Here is a 21,433-nt window from a genome sequence, read left to right on the forward strand (position 1 = left end):
CATTTCTTAGTCACTATTTTTTCACTTAGTGTATCTTAGGTATTTTCCCATGTCATTCAATCTTTCATCCATTGGCTCAAAAAAATTAATTTTGCTGTAGGATAATTTTGCTTCTTTAGTATAGTTATGTCTCTTTTTTCTTATGATGCTGGCTAATTGTAATGGCAAACATCTCTGTCTTGTTCATGGCCTTAATGAGCATGCCCTAATGTTTTACGTATTAGTGCTGCTGCCAGTTTGAGACAGACAATCTTTATCACTGTAGTTGCCTTTCTATTTCTAGGTTGCCAGGAAGTTTGTTTGTTCGTTATTTTTGAATCATGAATAGGTGTCAAATTCTGTCAAATTCCTCTTTGGCAACAATTAGGCGGTGCATTGTGGGTGGGGACTGGCATTGGGAATACCAGTTGAGGAACTATCTCCTTGGTCCGTGTCAGAGGAATGAGGACTAAAGCAACAAATGTGGAAAAGGAAAGAGGAGGTCTTTTACCAACACAGCAAAGGGAGTTAGGAAAAGGAAGAGGCAGAGATATCTGTGAGATTTTGAGCTGATTTCCTGCGGGGCCACCTCCAGAAGAAGCAGAGGAGGAAGAGGATGTGTCAGAGGAAAAGAATGTGTTTCATGTGAATGGTGAGATACCTGAGACATTCATATGGAGGTGCCCAGCTGGCAGACGAAAATCTGAGTCTTTAAGAACAAGAAAGAAGAAAACTTAGATTCATAACTTACCTGCAGAGTTACGTCAAGGTCACAAGAGTACGTGAACGGGCCAAGGGGAGAGCACACAGAGTGAGAAACACGAAATTTGAGGAATGGGGACTTTTGAGAATCTCCTGGTGGCTCCTTGGTGGTTACTGTGTTCATTTGCTAAAAGCTTAAATGCTTCTTAACTGAAACAAGGAAGAGAAAAAATAGCTTGGTTGAGGTTTGGGAAGTATCTAAAATGGAAAACAAATTTTTCTTTGAAATAAGACAGAATGCTAATGATCTTCATAAAGAGGAGAGGATGAAATGAGAGTTTACATTGGATGACTGATCTTTTCCATAAAGTAGGCAATGAGGTTTTCTGCTAAAAGGAGGGGCATGAGGGTAAGTTTGGGGTGCGAGCATAAGTAAGCATAAGCATAAGAAAAGCATTCTTGGGGAGTTTGTAGGGGATTGACTGAAAATGAAATAAAAGACGACCGATTCTGGAAGCTCAATGTGCATAGCAACAACGTTGGAGGTTCAATCAGTTTCCACCCCTTAACTTTTTCCAGCAGGGCTCAGCAATTTGGAATTCAGAGGGAAGAAAAAGGATGAAGAATGATGGGAAGCCATGGAATGTAGAAATGGGTTGAGTAGGGAACTGCAGGAATATGTTGCTCAAATTCACATGGAGGTAGAGAAACAAGAATAGGGTCTCAGTAGGAAATAGTCAATTAACCAAACATACTTTTCCAAAGTGTGTTTTATGGAACACTAGATGTGTAAAAGACGCTTCCTTAAAAAAAATAATAAATCTTTGTCAAATTACCGTGGAAAACCTTAGAGCTTTACAATGGACATTTACATTTAAAGGGCCCACCACGGTCAGAAAAAAACCTGTTTTGTAACCTAGAACTTCCTAAGCTTATTTGACATTGAAGTACTTTTTTATGTAACTCATATCAACAGCACTTATGAGTACTTCTATTAGTGAGGATAAGCTAGGTTATGCTGTTGTAACAAGTCAATCTCAAAATCCACTAGCCGAAAACAGCCAATGTGGGTCCAAATAGCCACTCAGGAACACAAGCTAATGGAGGTTCCAACACTCTGTGACCATCTGAAACATGTAGATCCAAGATTTGCCGTGGTCGGGGAAGAAAGCACATGGAGAAGTGCTCACTCTTCACGCTCTGACCTAAAATGGTATACATCACTTCTGTTCATCGCTTATGGGCCATAACTGGTCGGATGGGCCCACCTAAGTGTAAGGGACTGGGAAATAAAAGAGGGAGGGGGAGGAGGAAGAAGCTGTCCTTCAGCAGCATTATTTATTGAAATATTGTTCTGTTTTCAGCATTTTGCTAAGTGCTTATATGACATGCATCATGTCATATAATTCCCACAACAACGTTATCAGTAAGGTCATTTATTATCCCTATTTTTTGAATCAGAAAATTGAGACTTGAAAAGGTTAGCCAATTTGTCCAAAGTCACAGAGAAGCGGTACAGGAGGCTAGATTCGGACCATCCCCTCTAGGATGGCAAAGCCCATACTGATCACCACTGTGTTCATCTCTCCCGTGCTTCTATGTCTTGTTTTTGATGGCCAGGCCCTTTTACTCACAGTTTCTTATTTCATACTCAACAACCCTGCCAAGATATCTACTTGTGCCTTCATTTCTAATGAAGAAAAGAGGGGATTTGAACCCAGTTCTCTTTAACTCTCAAAGCCCCTGTTAGTGCACTTTCCCAGACCTCTTTTTCTACCATATTGATCACTGCATGAAGATTATTTGGTCTTCCCCTGGCTAGATTTGGTTTACACACAATATTCTGGACAGACCTAAGATGTACCTTTGTTTCACTGGCACTGAAATGATGGTTACAGCTTTATCTAGATCTTCCTAATGGTGATCTCTGGATCTCTTGACTGCAAAATCTCCTTCATACTGGAAGACTTGAAGTCTTATACCTTGAAATGTCTCCCCTCCTAAATTATACGTTATTTTGTACATGCTGCTTCTTTCTTTGGGAATATCATGAGGTTTTCCTAGTAGTTTTCCCCTATAAGCTTGGTACTCACTACTCAGGAAATCCTGTGTCTACTGCACATTGGAAGATTTAAACATATAGAGTTAAGACTCAAAAGCAACTCTCTTTGAGGAAGAAAATCTCAGGAGTAGTAGGTTCCCAGCTGTGTGGTTCCTCTGGGTCCAAATTATAGAGCCCATGAAAGCATCCTCCAGAGTGCCCCAGGCACAGTGGGCTCAGCAAAGAGTTTGAAGACCCATCTGGTCGATGTCGCAAGTGGCTAGTGAGCCCAGCTGCTTGCTTTCAGGTAACTTAAAAGATTGAATAGTCTCAGGCAGAGAGCCTCAATGACCCCGTGGAACTGGGAGCAGCAGTAGTAAGAGTGGAGGGTGAGTCTTGCCTCTCTAAGAGGTCAGTGAACCGTAAACAAGAAATCCATACTGGGCAATCAGCTCACAAGCCAAATGATGCCAGCAATGTGAATGTCAGGATTATACCAAAAACCTATATATCAGTGGCTTAAACGTATAGGATTTTGTGTGCTTGTTTTGTTTCCTACGCAGAAGTAGTCCAAAGGTCGGCAATCCATGGCTACAATGCTGGTTGTGTGATGTCACCAATGACATTGTCTATTTCTAGCTTTCTGTTCCCTGCTCATGGCATCCATCCATGACTACAGAATGGCTGTTACAGCTGCAGTCCGTGTTCCTGGCTGCAAGAAGGAAGAGCAGAGGGCAGACACAGTGACTTCTGCTTAAATCTCATTAACCACTCCTGTCCACAAGGGAGACTGGGAAATGCAATTTTTCAGCTGGGTACCTTGTGGCCTTCCAAAAATTCAGATACTGAAGAAGAAAGGGGAATGGGTGTTAGGTCCTTCATTATTGTCACTGCCCCACAAGGAATCCAATAAACTGCACACGTTCAGGCAAGTCTTGGAGGCCAGTCAGTCTAGACTGTGTGAATGCTTATTTTCACTGTGATAGTTGCGCCCTGGGAGGCAGTCCAGAGCCCCCCTCATTACACACCTTTACCATAGCAGACGTCATCACTGTCCCCGACAATCCTGACCAGTTGGCAAAAGTCCTTCGACTGAGGCTGGACCTATGCCGCAAGATGTTTCGCCACAGCTTCCTGCATAGGTCCATCTTTGCACCTTGCAGAGCCAGTTAGCTTAATTCTAGAACCAGCAAGTGGTTGTCTTCGAATCTGAGAGCATTATGCTCACTGATACCCACGGGAACACTGAGGATGCTTTTCTTCTATCAGTTGTATCCTTTATTAGGGACACCCTGACCACTGAAGAACAATTGATTAGAACCCTCCCACTGCCAGCATCTCCAACGGCAGACCATTCGTCAAGGATTTCGTACCCAATGCCCAAAAGTTTGTTACTGGAGATGATGAATGCCATCATGTATACAGTTGATGCTGAAAATCAGGTGGAACTGCAGGAAAAAACACAACTTATTAATCAAGTGTGGGAACTTCAACACACACTTGAAGATCTGTCAGCAAGAGTAGATGCAGTTAGGGAAGAAATTCTGAAGCTAAAATCAGAAAACCAAGTTCTTGGACAATATATAGAAAACCTCATGTCAGCTTCTAGTGTTTTTCAAACAACTGACACAAAAAGCCAAAGAAAGTAAGGGATTTGACATCCCTTCTGATGATCTTTCTCTTTTCTTTAAAACTTGGATACATTCAAAAATTACAGTAATTTTGCTTGTGGCTTAATTGAATATTTATGAAGATAATGTCAGATCTAGGCAAAATCAGGAGTGTAACAGAAGACATCCATGAGCTTGCGTGATATATGTTAGTCTATGTAAACATGCAAATGTCTCATAGAGACTTTATAATTAGAAATGCATATATTTATAAAACTTGAAAGTGAATGTTTTGTCAAATTCGCTTTGATTTATAGGTGTAGCACTTTCTTTTATTATAGGCACAGTAAGAGATACAAGAAAATAGCCATCGTATTGTGAAAAGTGACCAAAATCATGCGCTGACTGTACAGCTGTGTGTACCCTGTCCACTGTGCTGTGCCTCTTCTCCATGCACTTCTTCCTTCCCATTCTCCTTCCCCTAGGGAAAAAAATACTGGTTTCACATTTGTAAAAGTAATTGTAATAGTTAATCATCTTTGAGAATAACCTGAGCTTGAATTGTTGAAATTTAACCCAAATGGGATGCTTTCGCAGTTAGAGCTCACCTTAGTATTAAGATAAGATTGTTGGTTTCTCTTTACTCAATTGAAAACAGAGGCTATACATATGAAGACTTTTCTTTGCCACCGAATTGTCAAATTGGGAAGGTTTGTTGATAAAAACTTCCTTTTGCAAAAAATAACCCACTTGATATCTAAAAAGATGAGCTCTGGTTATATATTTGTAATAGGAAATTTTGAGAAAAATGGAAACAGGAGAGGAAAAGCACTTGGCATACGGTAGAACCAGCTCCAAATGGTTTTACTCCAGATTTGCATGATCTCTGGCACAGACTAGATCTTTTGGAGAATTTATATATGAGAGTAGATGAAATGTGACTAATCTTATGTCAACCACATCTAGAAGAGAATAGTTACAAAGGGTTCAGTCTCAAGGTATATTTGTAGTACCCAGCAGACCACCTTTTGCAAAATCCCTTTAGAGCGAATTAGTATAAAACTCATAAATAAAGTGCATGCATATTACCCGACACCTTCTCAGTATGTTCTGTCACCACGTCTCCCTGAATGTTCTGTTAACCGAACTACTTGGTTCGTAGTGTTTAATCACTCTTTGACAGTTTCTAAAAATTTAGTTTGTAGATTCCATTCGGCAAGAAATTTAGTATTAGAAGTAATGTTAAAATGTTAAATAGGATAAGAGATCCACTAATATAATTTTGGCTGTTAGATTTGAGCTACTTTGAATCATAGACTAGTCTTATGTTTGTATTGGTGTAAAATTTGATGAATGACCGTAGCTGTATGAATATAATAGTTATACGGCAAAGATTTTGCACCCCTTTTGTGACCTAATTTACAAACACTTAAAATTGTGTTACAATCGTGCTTTACTGTTCAATAAAAAATATATATATATTTCAGAGAAAGAAAAAGAAAGGAAGAAAGAGAAAGAGAGGAAGGCAGGAAAGAGGAAAGAAAGAAAGAAAGAAAGAAAGAAAGAAAGAAAGAAAGAAAGAAAGAAAGAAAGAAAGAAAAAGAAAGAGAAAGAAAGAAAAAAAGAAAGAAAAAAAGAAAGAAAGAGAAAGAAAGAAAGAAAGAAAGAAAGGAAGGAAGGAAGGAAGGAAGGAAGGAAGGAAGGAAGGAAAGGAAGGAACGGAAGAAAGGAAAGAAGAAGAACGCTTAAGTACCACTATGTACCAGGCACTGTGCTTGGTGTGGAGTTAACAAAGATGAGGGCATTTCTCTTCTTGAGAATTCAGGGAATAGTGGGAACGAGCAAGTACAGAAAGAAATTGTGATGTGATGGGGGAGTGCGACAGGAGAAGTGTGAAGGAAGTCCAGGGACTCTGAGAAAGTCCCTGACAGCACACCACTTCTCTTAGTCCACTGGGGCTGCATTAAAAAAACCCACAGCCTGGGTGGCTTATAAACAACAGAAACTTATTTCTCAGCTTTGAAGGCCGAAAGTCCAAGATCAAGGTTGTCTTCTCCCTGTGTCTTCCCATGGCAGAAAGTGCAAGGGATCTCTGGGGGTCCTTTTAATAAGGGCACTCTTTTATAGGGACTCCATCCTCATGACCCAGTCACCTCCCAAAGGCCTCACTTCTACATATTATCACCTTGGGGATTAGGATTTCAAGATATGAATTTGAGGGACATAGCAGTGATGGATTGCAAGCTTTAGAACACATAAGAGCACATGGGCAGCTCACAGACGTGCACGTTCCTATGTGTGGTCACAGGGGTTCCAATATTACAGATTTGAAATCTCGATCTCCAGATTTGCCTGGCAATATAGTCTCTTTTTCCCCACAAAAATCTCAGATAATCCTGACACAGTAGTGGAGCCCACTTTGAGAAATTCCATTCTAAGGGGTGAGGTGGGATGAATATGCTGGAGAAAGAAGGCTCAGAAGCAATAATTTATGAACCCATAGGCAGAGCATTCTAGGCGGAAGGGACGGCTCAGGTGCAAATGCCTGGCACCATCTGGTTTGTCTAAGAAAAATAAGACGCGGGGACGAGAACGTGAGCCTGGAGAGCCTCAGGCGGTGCCGGAGCCACAAAGATGTCGAAGCCAGACTGTATTTCTAGCACTTCATAAATAAAGGTTAAACAGTTTTCCTTCTGTAAGACAAAGCTGCAAGCTGGGGAGCCAGGAGCCTGAGCTCTGGGGTTCCCAGTGGAGGGCTGGCAAAAAGAACCACAGTGCACTTGAATTGATCTAGACTGACCACAAATCTGTCCCAGCTCCTCTTGCCTGCCTTTTGTTCCTCCCGCCCCTCTGCGTCAGCTGTGCCTGCCTACTGCTCTCTGCCCTTTGCTCCTCTGAGAATTGGTGTGGTCTATTATGCCTCTCTGGTTTAGCTACCTTTCAGGTTCTGTTTTTGTTTCTAATGCTTGATAATGTAACATCTAACAGTTTTCTCCATTCTGTCCTGGCTGCCCCTGGCAAGCCAAGTTCACCTGCCTCACGGCAACGATGAAGGATGTCCTCTCCATGGAGCCGAAGGGGAGGCAGGAGCCCCCCGGCCTGGACCAGTAATTGCTCTTCCCTCTACTCCAGCTCTTATTGCTAACCCTGCGCACTGGGCCAGTGTTCCTCCAACCGGGGTACACACTTTCCGGAAAATTTGAACACTTTCCAAATGATAGTCAGGCAAGGATAGTTAAAAAGGCATCAATGCCCATAGGTATTCTTTGCTAATATTGATCCGCTTGAAATGAGCCTGTGCTTAGAATATACTTTCCTCACTTTACAAAAGAAAGATGTATCCCTTGCCCATCCCAAATCCTGTTTTGATTCTTTGCTGCAGGAAGGAAGCTGAAACAATGGGATAAATTAAAATTAATGATAAACCAAGTCCCTTAAGCTTGTAAGGCTTTGTGTCCTTCCCTGTCTTATACATATTTCTGCAAGAAGGGCATGTTGGCCCATGACGGCTCATAATTCAGAATATCCAAAGTAGCATAAGCTTGCGATGTGGATCCTTTAAAATGTAATTTCTGCAGAACTATTGGATTTTCCAAAATATGATAAATTAAACACACAAACAAAAATTTCACCTGCTATCTTTCAGATATAGCATGCTTTTATTCAGTAAAGTAATGAAAATTTATTTTATCCAACGATATAAAATATTTATTCAAATTATAGTCAATCCTCATTTTATTTCAACATACAAAATAGTTAACATTTCCTATCTCCTATTAATACAACTTATTTTAAAAACGTGTGAAACGTTTTAGAAGTCAATTTAAAAAATGCATGGATGAGTACAGATTTTCAAAATTCTTTTACAAGGTGTATAAACCGACGTTTGAAGACCCTAGAGTAGGACACTTGCCATCAAGGATCACGGTTGTTCGTGTTCTGTTCCAAAGCGTGCTGAGTTTCTACTATGTGCCAGGCCCAGTGAGCCTTCTTTGAAATAAATGCATCTCTCTGCACTCAAGAAAATGCTCGGTCTCCTGGTGGTGAGTGACCTGGCCTCAAAGAGCTCTACTGTCAGCCTTCCACACTGAGAAATGTGTGCATCACACTCCAGGACCAGAAGCTGTGACTCACACAGAAGGTCGTCCTGAGAGGGCGGCAGGCACCCAGTCACACATTTTGGGCTTGCCTGCTCCGGTGTGTCCAGGGGCATGAAAGAAATGGCAGCTCAAGAGGGGATCCAGCGTGGGGTGCGTGCTCCCCTGGGAGTGCAGCGGGGCTCCAGAAAGCCAGGACACAGCAGGGCACACACAAAGTTCCCAAGTAACGGAATATGCCTACAAGCTGGGATGGGTGCTCAAACGTGTCGTCCGGCAGGTGCGCGAGGTGCAGAAGGGGCAGCTCCGGCCCATGAGCCAGCTGTGGATCCACGTGGGGCGTCAATCACAAAGGCGCCGTGGAGGAAGCTGGGCTTGAGCGGGACTTTGAATGATGGCTAGGATGTGGGGAACTGGAGAGAGGCAGGGAAGGTGCCCAACCGCCATCAGTCAGGCAGACATGCATGGAGCAGCTGGTCTGTGCTCAGCTCTGCTCAGGACCCTGAGGAACTGGGGGACGTGGATACAGATTTGATAAGGGAGTCCAGGCACAAACGCTGGGAAAATTCAGGTCTCCCTGCAGGGAAGGATGTGATTAAGGCCTGGGTCCCTGCCACAGCGAGCACCCCAGGAATTTGGAAGGGGGAAAACTCCCAGTGGATCTAATGGGTTAGGGATGAGGGGTGGCCTTGGAGAGACGAATGAGCCAGACTAGGGAGGGTAAACAGGATGTGGGTTGTGGGAAAGAGGGAGGGGCATCCCAGGTAGAGAAACCAAAGGTGGCCTAGGCTTGGCCTAGAACTGACCTGCTGTGTTGAGCAAACAGCTAAATAAAATGCTAGAAGACTGGGCTGCTAAAGCAGTCACCCCTTCAGCGAGGGAACATTCTTGAAGCACCTAGCTGCCAGATACTGCAGGTATCCAGTGGGGAAGACTCACTGAAGGATGGTGAAGAGGGCTGGGAAGAAGAGGTTCAGGTCACAGGGAAGCTTACAGCAGGAGGTCCCAGCCGGTCTGGGGAACAGGAAGGGTGGGGGGGTCCTCAGGGCACACCGGTGGATTGAGGGAGCCCTTGGAAAGTAGGACTGTGGCAGAATGGATAGAGTCACAAAAGGCAAAGAGAAGCAACAGCTCTTCATTCCCAGCGCATTTCACATTGTGGAGCTTGAAGCCCTCACATGTTCCTCTCTACGGCGATGGCTGATTGCTGGTTAGGCCCCAGGAGGACCGGAGCGATGGCAGTTTGCAGGATGGGACCGGTTTGGACAGAAAGGGAGTGGAAGGCGGGGAGCCAGTTAGGGAGACGTTACACAGCCTGAATTATTCAGTTCCCGGCCCACGGGGAGGACAAACGCTTCTGTGCAGTTGATTTCAGGAAAGATTTACACCACGGCTGCATAGATTCGCCTCCTTGTCACACTACTGACATTCTTCCAAGGGAGATCTTTACACCCTGGTGGTGGGGGAGGGGGTCGGGGTGGGCACATATATATAAATTTTGCGGGAAAGCAAAAAGGAGACAATACTATCGTTTCAAAAATATGATTCGATTTCCCACATACTCATTACCAGCGATCATCAGCTTCCTTCTCTTTGTGTTCTTTTTGCTTTCTTTTTAAAAGATGTGGAAGTTCTGTGGTAGTATGATCTTTATATTCAAAATTTACAAGAAACCCTCACTACAACCACCGTTGTTAGAATCGTGCCCCATTAGTGAAGCAAGGCCCAACAGCTCAGAGAGGAGGAAACAGGGTTGGGTCTCCAACTGCCCAGTGATCAGACAATAACCCCAGACCATTTGGTCACATTCCAGGCAGGCCTTAGAAAGCGCATGTGTTTTTACACAGTTGTTTCCAGGGCTCTCGGTTACAGGGAACATCTGGGCCGCGTGTGTAAGCCGTCTCCACAAGGCAAGGCCCAGGGTGCAGGGGCGGCCGCAGCTGGCTGGGCTCTGTGCACAGACTCCGGCCCATGCAACGGGGGGCCTGCCGAGAAGCCTGCTCTGGGTGGCAGAACGCTGTGTGCTGACGGATTGGTCCCTATGTGACTTGGAACAGTTAGTTGTGTGGGTCTGTGGCTCGTGCCAGGAACACTGACGTTGTGGTGGGTTTGATCGGTGGGATTTGTGAATGGGTCAGTTAACGTTGCACAGAGGCAAACTTTGTTCTCTTCACTTAGCTGCCCCCGCCCCGACCTGGCCGGCGCGACAAATGGCAACCAGGTGACGGGAGTGGTGCTCTCCCCGGGGGAAACCAACTGTGAGCTCATCCTCTAGGAGGGCGGGTCAGGAATGTCATCCTCACCCATGGAGAACGGTTTATTGTTTTTGCAAACACCCCATATGTAATATCTTCAGTTGCCCTCCCAGGAGCCATGCTGTAAACAAAATGTAACCTCATTTACACTTTAGGGAGGCAGCAAGATACATTGGGTTGATCAAAGGCTTGAACACAGGAGGAGCCAAGATTTGCTTCCCATCTTTGGGGCAGAGCATCGGTACTTGACATGAAAAAGTACTGGAGGCCAAGGGAGAGTTGACGTAAATCATTTAAACCAGAGGCTCAAGGCAGCAGATTGGGATACAAGTCTACCCGTTTCCCCATGTGAGCGCAGGCAAACAGAAACTGTCCCTACAAACGAGGGTCTCGAGCATGAGGTGTTAAAAGGCAAATGCTTGTCAGTGACCTTTGGAATACTCCTGGCTGTTGAAGCGGTGTTTCTGTCTCTCTTACCACCCGCTTGGATTTGACAAGCGACTTGAACCGTTCGTTCCCTTTTCCTTTTGGTTATTCAAAAATGTGTGTGCAACCTGCAGCCACAAAGGTTTTCTTTCAAATGGTTCTCCATCTCCCTACAGGAAAGAGAAGACATGAAGTCGCTGCAGAGCCAGATGGTCTGGCTTTCTCTGGCTAAGAATGAGGCTCAGCGCGTTCTGCGTTGTCGGGCATGCAAGGTGTATCCCCACACCTATGTCCCCAGATCACTCTTTCCTTAAAGAGCCTCTACACTTCTGCAGGAAAAGTGGTGTCTCCAAATGCTTTCAGGCTACAGTGTTTTTTTTTGTTTTTGTTTTTTTTTACTTTAAGAAGTCATCGCCCATAGGGAAGATGCATTATTTTTTCTTGTTTTACTGGCACCTGTAATTCTTCCAATGCCATTTCTTATTCTATCTTTAAAGTTGGTGCCAAGCCGTGATCTACCTCATGTAGGTATCTCATTCCAGACTCAGACTTGAAAGGGTGGGGGAAGAGAAGGAAGTGCAGAAGGGACAAATAAAATGCAAAAGCAAAAAAAAAAAAATTAGTCCATGGAATCATGAGCATGCTATTTCCATTACTCAAATACTTTCCAGATTATTGGATGCTCATTTGGGAAGTAAAAACGTCTATATCAAAACATCAACAAAAATATTTATAGCCAATATATCTAAAGATTCATATTCCTAATGCATTTGAAAAAAAATTTTGAGCTGATAGTCAACAAGTTTTTGACCTACAAAAAAATGTCAGTTGCACATGGCTCAGCAGAATACTAAAGCTTTAACATATAAATGGGCCCAGATTATTAGTAGAAAATATGAATGGCTTCAAACCTATGAAAAACCACGTAACCTGACTAATAACCAAAAAAATACAAATAAAAAGCAAAACCAATCTATTTTCAGCTATCATAAATAGCAGGGATGCTTAGCAAGTCTGACTGTCCAGTGCTCGGCATAAAGGAACAAGAATGGAGCTCCAGGGAATGCAAGTTGGGATAACCTTCTTGGAAAGCAAATTGGCGATAATGTAACAAAAAATGTGGTTTTTTTTCAATGTTCAAATCTTAGTTCTAGTAATTCCAGCTCTGTGAATTTATCCAGGGGGAAAAATGTTCTGTCCAAAGATGTACATTGCAGTATTTATAACAGTAAAAATGTGGAAGCAAGCCCCATATCCAAGAATAGAGAAATTAAGCAGTAATCAGAAGCAAGGGAAGTAGCCTTAAACAAACTTGTCTATAAATCTCTCTTTGGTTGTTTAATAATTGTGTGATGTTAGACACATTACTAAAACTCTGAGCTTCAATATTTTTTTATCAATTTATATCATGAAAATAATTCCTACTTTGTTGGGCTGTTGTCAGGGTTAAATGGGAAAATGTATATAAATTGCTTGAAACTGTGTCTGGAATGCAGAAAATATCAGCTTCTCTGTATTATTACCTGGCCATCCTCAATATTCTTCAGCTGTTGAAAGAATATTTAAGCATAATTTGTAATAATGGGAAATTTTGCATTATGTTATGTGAAAAATCAGAGTATAGAGTGAAATAGAGATCATGGCCCAGATTCCATAAAATATTCATAGAAAAAGAAAAAAATAATGGATGCAATAGAAATCAAATTTTAACAGGTTGCCTGGGTCTTAGAATTAGGGGCGATTTTCCTATGGGCTTTCAACTTCTGTGTCATTTCCAAGTGAGCTATAATGAGTGTGCATTATTTTTATCTCAAGAAAGGATAAAATATATTTCCTAAAATACATCCCCAGCCTCTGGTGTTGGTTTCCAGACAGAGCAGGTAGTTGTTTTTATCCATGACTCCCAGGCAGGATGGAAAGGCAGCTGAAACGCAGGGACAGAGGTCCAGACGAGGAGCTGGGACCCCTGGCTTTGGGCTCTTGGATCTCTGCTTAATACCCTGCAAGCCTGGCCGTCATGGACTGTGCTGCTGTGGGGAGAGCATCCGGTGAGAGCAACGCTTCACTGCAGAGCTGGTGGGGAACTGCCTCCTTACTCCCTTTCAGCATGACGCGCGCCATGCTGGGTTCGCTGTGGAGCTCTCTGATACACTTTGGTTCCCCTCTCCTGCTGCTGGTGGGATGGAATAATTTGGCCAAAATAGTATTCCAGTTCATATCCCTTGTGATGGGCTGAATTGTGTCCCCATAAAATCCATATGTTGAATTCCTAACCCCCGGTACTTCAGAATGTAACCTTTTTTGGAAATAGGGTTGTTACCAAAGTATTGGGTTAAGGTGAGGTCATCTGGGTGGGCCCTAACCCTATACCACTGGTGTCCTTATAAAAGGAGATGAGAACACAGAGATGTGAAGAATGTGGGTGCATTCTTCACACAGGGAGGGCACCCTGTGAAGGCTGGAGTTCCACTGCCACACGCTGAGGAACCACTGGAAGCTTGGAAAGAGTCCTGGAACAGACCCGTCCCAGCACCTCCCAAGGGAGAATGGCCTTGCTGACACCTGGATTTCAGACTTCTGGCCTCCAGAACTGTGAGGCAAGAAATTTCTGTTGTTTAAGCCCTCCCCCCTCCCCACCACCATTTTGTAATAGTTCATTAGGGCAGCCCCAGTGAACAAAGATGGCCCCCTTTCCCTCAGTCCATGTCGCCCCTTCCTCCTTCCCTCCCTTCCAGTGACAAAAATAAAAGATTTCTGAATCAAATGCGTGTTCTGTCATGGTCCATTGGGTGGAAGGGTGCCCAGTGCCCTCCGCCAGGGCTCTGTGCAATCTGCGACTCAGGGAAGTTACTCAGTGAACCTGTCACAGGCCAACCACGGTGGCTTTCTGGTCAGTCACATGTGGCGAGTCAAACGTAAACTTTTCCACCTGCAGCCTGCACGCCTGTACGGTAAGAATCTGCATGCCCTCATGGAGTGGGTATTTATCCCATACGCCATAACAGTGACAGGAGAAAACAGGATGTGATATTAGTAAGAACAAACCTAAAGTACTGTATTTATTATATCATACATTTGTCTGAATGTGAAAGAGGCCCCCAAAGTGCCCTAACCAGTTAGGAACACACTTCTCTCTTGTGTAGAAGCCCAAGTTGCCATGGGGCCTTGCTTATGAGGTTTCTCTTTGTTATGGACGGAACTTTGTGTCCCTTCAAAATCCTATGTGGAAGTCCTACCCCAGTGTGATGGTATGGGGAGGTGGGCCTCTGGGAGGTAACTGGGTTTAGATGTGGTCATTAGGGTGGGTTCCCATTATGAGATTCGTGTCCTTCTAAGAAGAGGGAGAGAGACCAGAGCTCTTTCTCTCCGTCACATCAGTAATAAGGTGACCATCCAGTGAGACCTTAATCTTAAACTTCCCAGCCTCTGGAACTAGAGAAAGAAAGGTCTGTTGCTTAAGCTGCTTGCTCAGTGGTGTGTTGTTGTGGCCCCTTGAGTGACTAAGACTATCTTCTTGCCCTGTCGGCCTTTCCCTAACCGCTCTATCACACCCTCATTTCCAAAAGGATTCCCTGTCACACTGACATTCCACTCAGCAGGGAAGAAGAGAGGGACAGGGAGAGCCCACTCTGTCCCACTGAGGCAAACTGCCTACCACGCTGGCCCCTGTGTCCCACTGGCCAGGAGTTGATCCAATGACCATCCTCAAGGCAAAGGGAGTTAGAGAATGTAATCTTTTTTCCCGGGCAGACAGTGACCAGGCTAAAGAACGTTCTTTTTCTTTTTCTGAGCGTTTTTTTGGAGTATACTCGACACACCATGTTACATTAGTTTCAGGTGCACACCATCGGGATTCAACGTCTCTCTGCGCTCTGAGGCGCTCCCCACAAGTGCAGCTACCGTCTGTCACCACACAGCACTGCTATGGTACCATTGACTCTATTCCCCAGGCTGGCTCTTCTATTCTGGCTTGTTCGTTCCATAGGTGGAATCCTGTATCTCCTACTTCCCTTCACCCATTCTGCCCACCCCACCCCCTTCCCCCTGACAACCATCAGTGTGTTCTCTGTATTTACGGCTCTGTTTCTGCTTTTTGTCTGTTGTTTTGTTTTTTAGATTCCACGTATAAGTGAAAATCATACGGTATTTGTTTTTCTCTGGCTTTTTTCACTAGCCGAATACCTACTATGTCCATTCATGTTGTTGCCTGTGGCAAGATCTTACTCTCTTTATGTCTGAGTAATATTCCACTGTATATATATACACCACATCTTCTTGATCCATTTATCTATGGATGGACACTTGGGCTGCTTCCATATCTTGGCTATTGTCAATAATGCTACAATAAATATAGGGGTGCACATATCTTTTCAAAGTAGTGTTTTTCCTTTCGTTGAGTAAATACTCAGTAGTGGAATTACTGGAGCACATGGTAGTTCTCTTTTTAATTTTTTGAGGACCCTCAACACTGTTGTCCACAGTGGCTGCACTGGTTTGCATCCCCACCAACAGTGCAGGAGAGTTCCGTTTTCTCCACATCTTCACCGATACTTGTTTCTCATCTTTTTTATTTTAGCCATTCTGACAGGTGTGAGGTGATAGCTGATTGCGTCTTTGATTTGCATTTCCCTGATAATGAGTGATGTTGAGCATCTTTGCATGTGTCTGTTGGCCATCTTTATGTCTTCTTTACAAAAATGTCTATTCGAGTCCTCTGTCCGTTTTTTAATTGGATTATTTGAGTTTTTTTGAAAAATTTTATTTCTATGGGAGAAGGGAAGAGGACTTTTTGGGAATCACCTGCTGTCTTTCCCTCAGCAACCAAATAGATTTTTGTGACATGACCTTTTTGCTAAGGTGGGCGCTCCTGAGAAGCACATAGCTTCCCTGGCACTGGGGAAATCATTGAACAATGTATTAACTGGAGAGAAATGGAATCCTGTTCACACTGTAAGAAATGGAGCCCCTTGGGCAGAATGAAGCATTATACCTACTTTTCTTTTGCTCCTACATTTATATCTAATGAGCATTTGTCTCTTCTGGGGTCCACCTTCAAGTTACCTGTCGGCCAAGAAACTGGCCTGTGGGTACGTTTTCTTCCTTTCAGAAGACTGAGAGGGTCAGTGGCTGTTCTGAGCTACTGGGTCCGATCATCCAACTAAGACAGCTTCTAAATTTACTGTGACCCAGGTACTGTTAGAGGCCACCAAATTCTGCCCAGAAAGGACTGAAGAAAAGTAATCTTGATGTTTTGTGTCTTCTAGAAATTTAGCATTGTGAAGGGAGCTCCAGGAAGCAACTCAGAATGGAGATTCTAGTTTTAGTTCTGCCGGTTTCAAGCTTGAGGTCTAGGAAACACAGCATCCTCATCTATAAAATGAGACACTGGAATTTACTATATAAACTGTTAGGTGTTTTCTATATGCTATGAAACAGAGATTCAATGCATTCCCAAGGCAAGCAGTATGAACTGAGTTCCCCTCAGGCTTAGGAAACAGTGGACTAATATGACTCGGCTTATTTAAGGTGAAAAAGAAACACAGGTAAACTTACAGTGTCCACAGTTTAGACAGCAACTTTTTATTCGCAGGGTGACCACGGGTAAGGTGATGTCCATATGAAGAAACATGGATTACAAATCACAAAGGAAAACAGAAGTCTTTGGCTTTTAGCTTGGAGCCATGAATCCAATGGACGAGGAGTTGGGTCCAGAATTACCCTATGGGGTGGAGTGGAGCCCAGGTGTCCTTGACAGTCCCACTGATGGCTGGGAGTGACCTTCCCTCCACCCCCACCCGCCTCCACTCCTTCAGTGCTGAATCTCAGGGTCGGGGCAGGGTTAAGAAGCAAATTGTAACTAGCAGGAAGAAAAGGAAAAGTAAGTGTTTATGGTGAAAAAATTAAAATGGAAGCCGTCATGATAAGTCATGGGTGTGATAGACACAAGAGTTTACCTCTATCTTTGTGAAAGCAAGCTTTCATTTCATTTTTTCTTTTTTAAGATTTTATTTGTTTATTTGACAAGAGAGAGAGCACAAGCAGGGGGAGTGGCAGGGAGAGGGAGAGGGAGAAGCAGACTCCTGTTGAGCAAGAAGTCTGATGTGGGTCTCAAACCCAGGACCCAGGGATCACAGCCTGAGCCGAAGGCAGACACTTAACTGACTGAGCCACCCAGGCACCCTGCAAGCTATCATTCCAAAAACACGGAAATTATAAGATGTAGGAAACACAGATGATCAATCCACTTGATAATTAAATTTTAAAAATGTTTTTGGTGGAACAAATTGGGTTCTATTTTCAGAATCAGCAGCTTAGAGATGTGAATTACCTATTAATAAAATACCACTTCATCTAAGCGTTCCCTTCCATAACTTTCCCTCTGCTTTGTTTCCATTGCCATAGTATTGTTACAACGTTGTGTATGTATAGATAGAAATGTCTGTCAATGTCAAATAAAAGATATCTTTAGGCTCTTTAAATTTTCTCAATTACTTTGTTCAGTGTGTCTTGATTAATTTTGTACTTTTCTCTTCAGGCTCCTTCCTGTTTTCTTTAAATTTCCATCAATGATTCACCACCACCTAGCTCTCTTCGTTTCCAGTATGTAACACAGTGCTGGCATAGAATAGGCATTCGATAAATATTTGATGAACGAATGAATCCATATCAGTGGTTCTTAATATTCGGAATAAAGGCTCCTTAGGGAATGTGATGAAATCAGTGGATTCTCTTCCCCAGGTAACTGAACTCACACAATTTTGCATGACAGTTTCAGGGTTCGTAATGCCCATCCTCTGACCTAAGGGTTCTTCAAACCCCAGACATCACATTAAAGTGTGAGCATTTCTGAAAACAGTAAAAGCTATTTGCTATAGGTACCTGATAGAGGAAGGGAAGACGGTCTCCGATATTAAATTTAGGACCCGGTAATTCAAGACACTGTTTTTCACTACTGGTCCCAGAGGCACTGTCTGTAATGAAGGAAGTCTGGAGGAATTGGTACCTGAAGCATCCACAAAACTAATTTAGCATAAATTGCCCAAAGGGAGGCCATCTCTAGGTCTCCTGCCCAGGAAGCACCACTTCTGATTGAAAGCATTGCTGGATGCTGGCGTGATACAGGCATGTGAAGGATGGGGCATGCTCCTTTTACCAGCTTAGCTCTCTTTCTCAAGGAACGCTCACTGGGAAGGATTCTAGCCCAGATCTGCCTTTGCTTCAGGCGTCTCATTGTTATGTAAATGAGTCTTTTAACCCATAGGCTTGGGCATTTGTTTGTTTGTTTTCTCCCACATTAGGGATATTTGAAATGTTTTGGCTAATCTTGCTTTAGGGAAAGTGCTGAAAAGTAGGTCATGGTTCTTTGCCTAAATAGAGTTCAGGCAGACAGCTCCCATACAAACTTTGGTGTCTATCTTACAAACGCAGAAGCCAGGCTTCCTGGTAATAGGGGTAATACTTTGGTCTATGCCAGGATTTCTCAACCTTGACACTATTGACATTTTGGACAGAATATTTCCTGTGCATTGTAAAATGTTTAGCAAGATCCCTGGCCTCTATCCACTATATGGGTAATGTCCTCCACCCACCTCTCTCCCACTCCCCCACCCCTAGCATTGACAGTCAAAATATCTCCAGACATGGCAACATGTCCCCCAAGGGGCAAAGTCACCCCCAGTTAAGAACCAATGATCTATACCTATACTTGGTCCTTTGAGCATCATAATTGTAAAGTTGAGAAGCACAGGATTTTAAAAGTCCTAGGAGCAAAGCCACTTCCTGGATATTTATTATGGACAGACCACCAGTGAGTTGCTTTTTCCAAAACACACTTCCCACACCTGGCTTAGGGTCCTCACTGAGACTACAAAAAGGGAAAGAGAAAGCAACACTTCATTTGAGGGAATGGCCAACGTTTAATGCCCTGGCCATTAATTCACATGAAAATTCATTCTACCAAACTCACAACTACTCCACAGAAGAGCTTCTTGGCAGAGGAGAGAGGGAGCCCACTGGGCAGCTTGGCAAAGGAGACATAGTCTCTTCAAGGGAAATAGCAATTTACTCCCAGAAGACACAGCACAGCAGAAGGCTTGGGCACAATTGTCATGGGAGAGATGGCTCCCATTGCACCTGGAAAGAGAACACGTGTGTGCTGCCCAGAGTGGAACGAAACACATCTCATTTGTCAAGCATAACTATGCCAAGGACCAGCTTCCCTAGCATTTCTCAGTGGCTCACTATAGGGACCCATTATATCATCATTCCTGCTCTTTCCCCTTTCTTTTCCCTCCCCCAACACACACATACACTCCCAGAAAATTCAGAAAGTAGAAGCAACATGCTGTCTTTCTGCAGCCTCCCATCCTGGGAGCACAGGCCCAAGGTCCTGACAGCACCTCCCAAACGAAATGTCCTCAGACCGTGTCCAAGACCTCCTCGCACCACACCAAACTCAGCACTGAATGACAAAGTCTCTGGTGGGTTCTGACTCCCCACTGCATACAAAATACCAGGTGTTTGCCCTGAAGGAAGCCAACCACCAAGGTTAAGCCCAAACCCACAAACACACAAAGATCAATATGTTTTAAATCACTTTATTGGGCTCATTACTACAGGCAGCTTTCCTGCCCGCTCCGGGCGCTCATTTCAACCACCAAATCTCCCAGACAAAGGGAAATCTCTCTCTTCCAGTTAATTCTGCAGTCTGGACCCTCCTATTCCACCTTCCTACCTAATCCCAGCTCATCTTTTCTTTCTCTCCCACTTCCCCACACTCAGATCTTTCCCTTCAGGGGTTGTTATGCAACTATGTTAATGGCATAACCAAATCCTTGTGATGAGTACTTATTGTGCAAGGCTGGGTAACCTGGAATAAATGTCATCCCTATATTCATGGAGCCCTATGCCAAAACACTTTAGCAGTATCTTGGGTTCCCCAAAAAATGTTTGTGGAAAAAAAATTGTGCCCAAATAAAAACTGATTTTATTTTCCAAATAACCCATTCGGGTTGTGGATGTTTTCTGTTTCTGATTAATTTCTTTACTGGCATCTTGTCCCACCACTTTAACTATCTCTGCCTCAAAATTTCAAGTGAATAGTGAGCTCTGAATAAGCACTTAGAGATGCTGGAGTAAATTCATCAAGATTATTTATAATAGCAAAAAAAAAAAATTGGAAGCAACCAAAGTGTACAAGGGAAAACAGTAAATAAATTGAATCCATATTCACACAGGGAATAGTATGAGCCAAATTCATATTCTCAAAGAACACTTAATCTAATAGAAAATATAAAAAATTCTATATTGTGGTTCCATTATTTAAAAAAAATAAAAATGATAATAAGGTTTATATTTTAGGGCAGAAATGATATTCTAATGAGTGGGTTTAAATTCCCCTTTTTGTACATATCTACAGCTTCCAGATTCTACCCCATGAACTTACATTACTTTTATAGTCAGAAGAGAAAAGGAAACACTTTTTTTTTTTTTATTTTACCTGATGTGAATGCTGGGGTAGGCAGAATTCTATGATGGCCCCCAATATTCCCCCTGGTGCACCTGACGTGTGAAATCCCTTCCCCTGGAGTGTCGGCCAGACTGTGAGTATCACCAATGATTTATCTTATCTGGCAAAAGTGAAAATATTTTGCAGATGTAATGAAGTCTCTAATCAGTTGGCTTTAAATTAATTGGAAGAGAGATTATCCTGGGTGGGCCTGACCTAAGGAGGTGGACCTGGGTCTGGAGATAAGAGAACAGAAGCAGCAGAAATGCTCTCCTCCCTCCAGAATCCCTGGTTCTGCAACTCAGTCAAGTCACAGATTCTGCCCCCTGTGGCCCTAGAAATCACTAGAGAGCCTTCCTGGGCTCTAGAAGAGAAGACAAAGGCCAAGAAGGGCACATAAAGAGAAGAATGAATGAAAGAGAAGCCCAGCCTTTCTGTCCCTTCACTGGCTTTGGGGAAGCAAGCTGCCATCAGTTACGCAGCTGCAAAGAACTGAACTCTGCCAGCAAACACCTGTACTTGGCATAGCACCCCAGCCCCAGCTGTCACCTTGATTACAGCTTTGTGAGACCCTAAGTATGCCTGGACTCCTGACCCATGGAAACGGAGTTGATACATGTATGTTATTTAAAATTAGTATGTTTGTAGAATTTTTTACACAGGAAATTTACAATAGGAAACTAATACAAACATTGTTTTGAAAATACAAAGTAAATCCAGTGCCCCTGCCATTACATTGGCACCTGCAGTCATGGCTGGGAGCAGCCGGGGGAGCAGGGTCTTATTGAGGGTGCAAAGGGAATCAAAGGGTGCTG

The 21,433-nt window shown here is 43.5% G+C and overlaps 1 protein-coding gene across 1 annotated transcript; it reads left to right on the plus strand.

Moving 5' to 3' along the window:
* Positions 1–4,077: 4,077 nt before the first annotated feature.
* Positions 4,078–4,574, plus strand: LOC103665154 (short coiled-coil protein B-like). Its single transcript, XM_008693054.2, has one exon. The coding sequence runs from the start codon at positions 4,099–4,101 to the stop codon at positions 4,369–4,371; it is 273 nt and encodes a 90-aa protein (XP_008691276.2). The 5' UTR covers positions 4,078–4,098; the 3' UTR covers positions 4,372–4,574.
* Positions 4,575–21,433: the final 16,859 nt, after the last annotated feature.

Source organism: Ursus maritimus, unplaced genomic scaffold, assembly GCF_017311325.1.
Source record: "Ursus maritimus isolate PB19 unplaced genomic scaffold, ASM1731132v1 scaffold_30, whole genome shotgun sequence".
In the NCBI taxonomy this organism is placed as follows: Eukaryota; Metazoa; Chordata; class Mammalia; order Carnivora; family Ursidae; genus Ursus; species Ursus maritimus.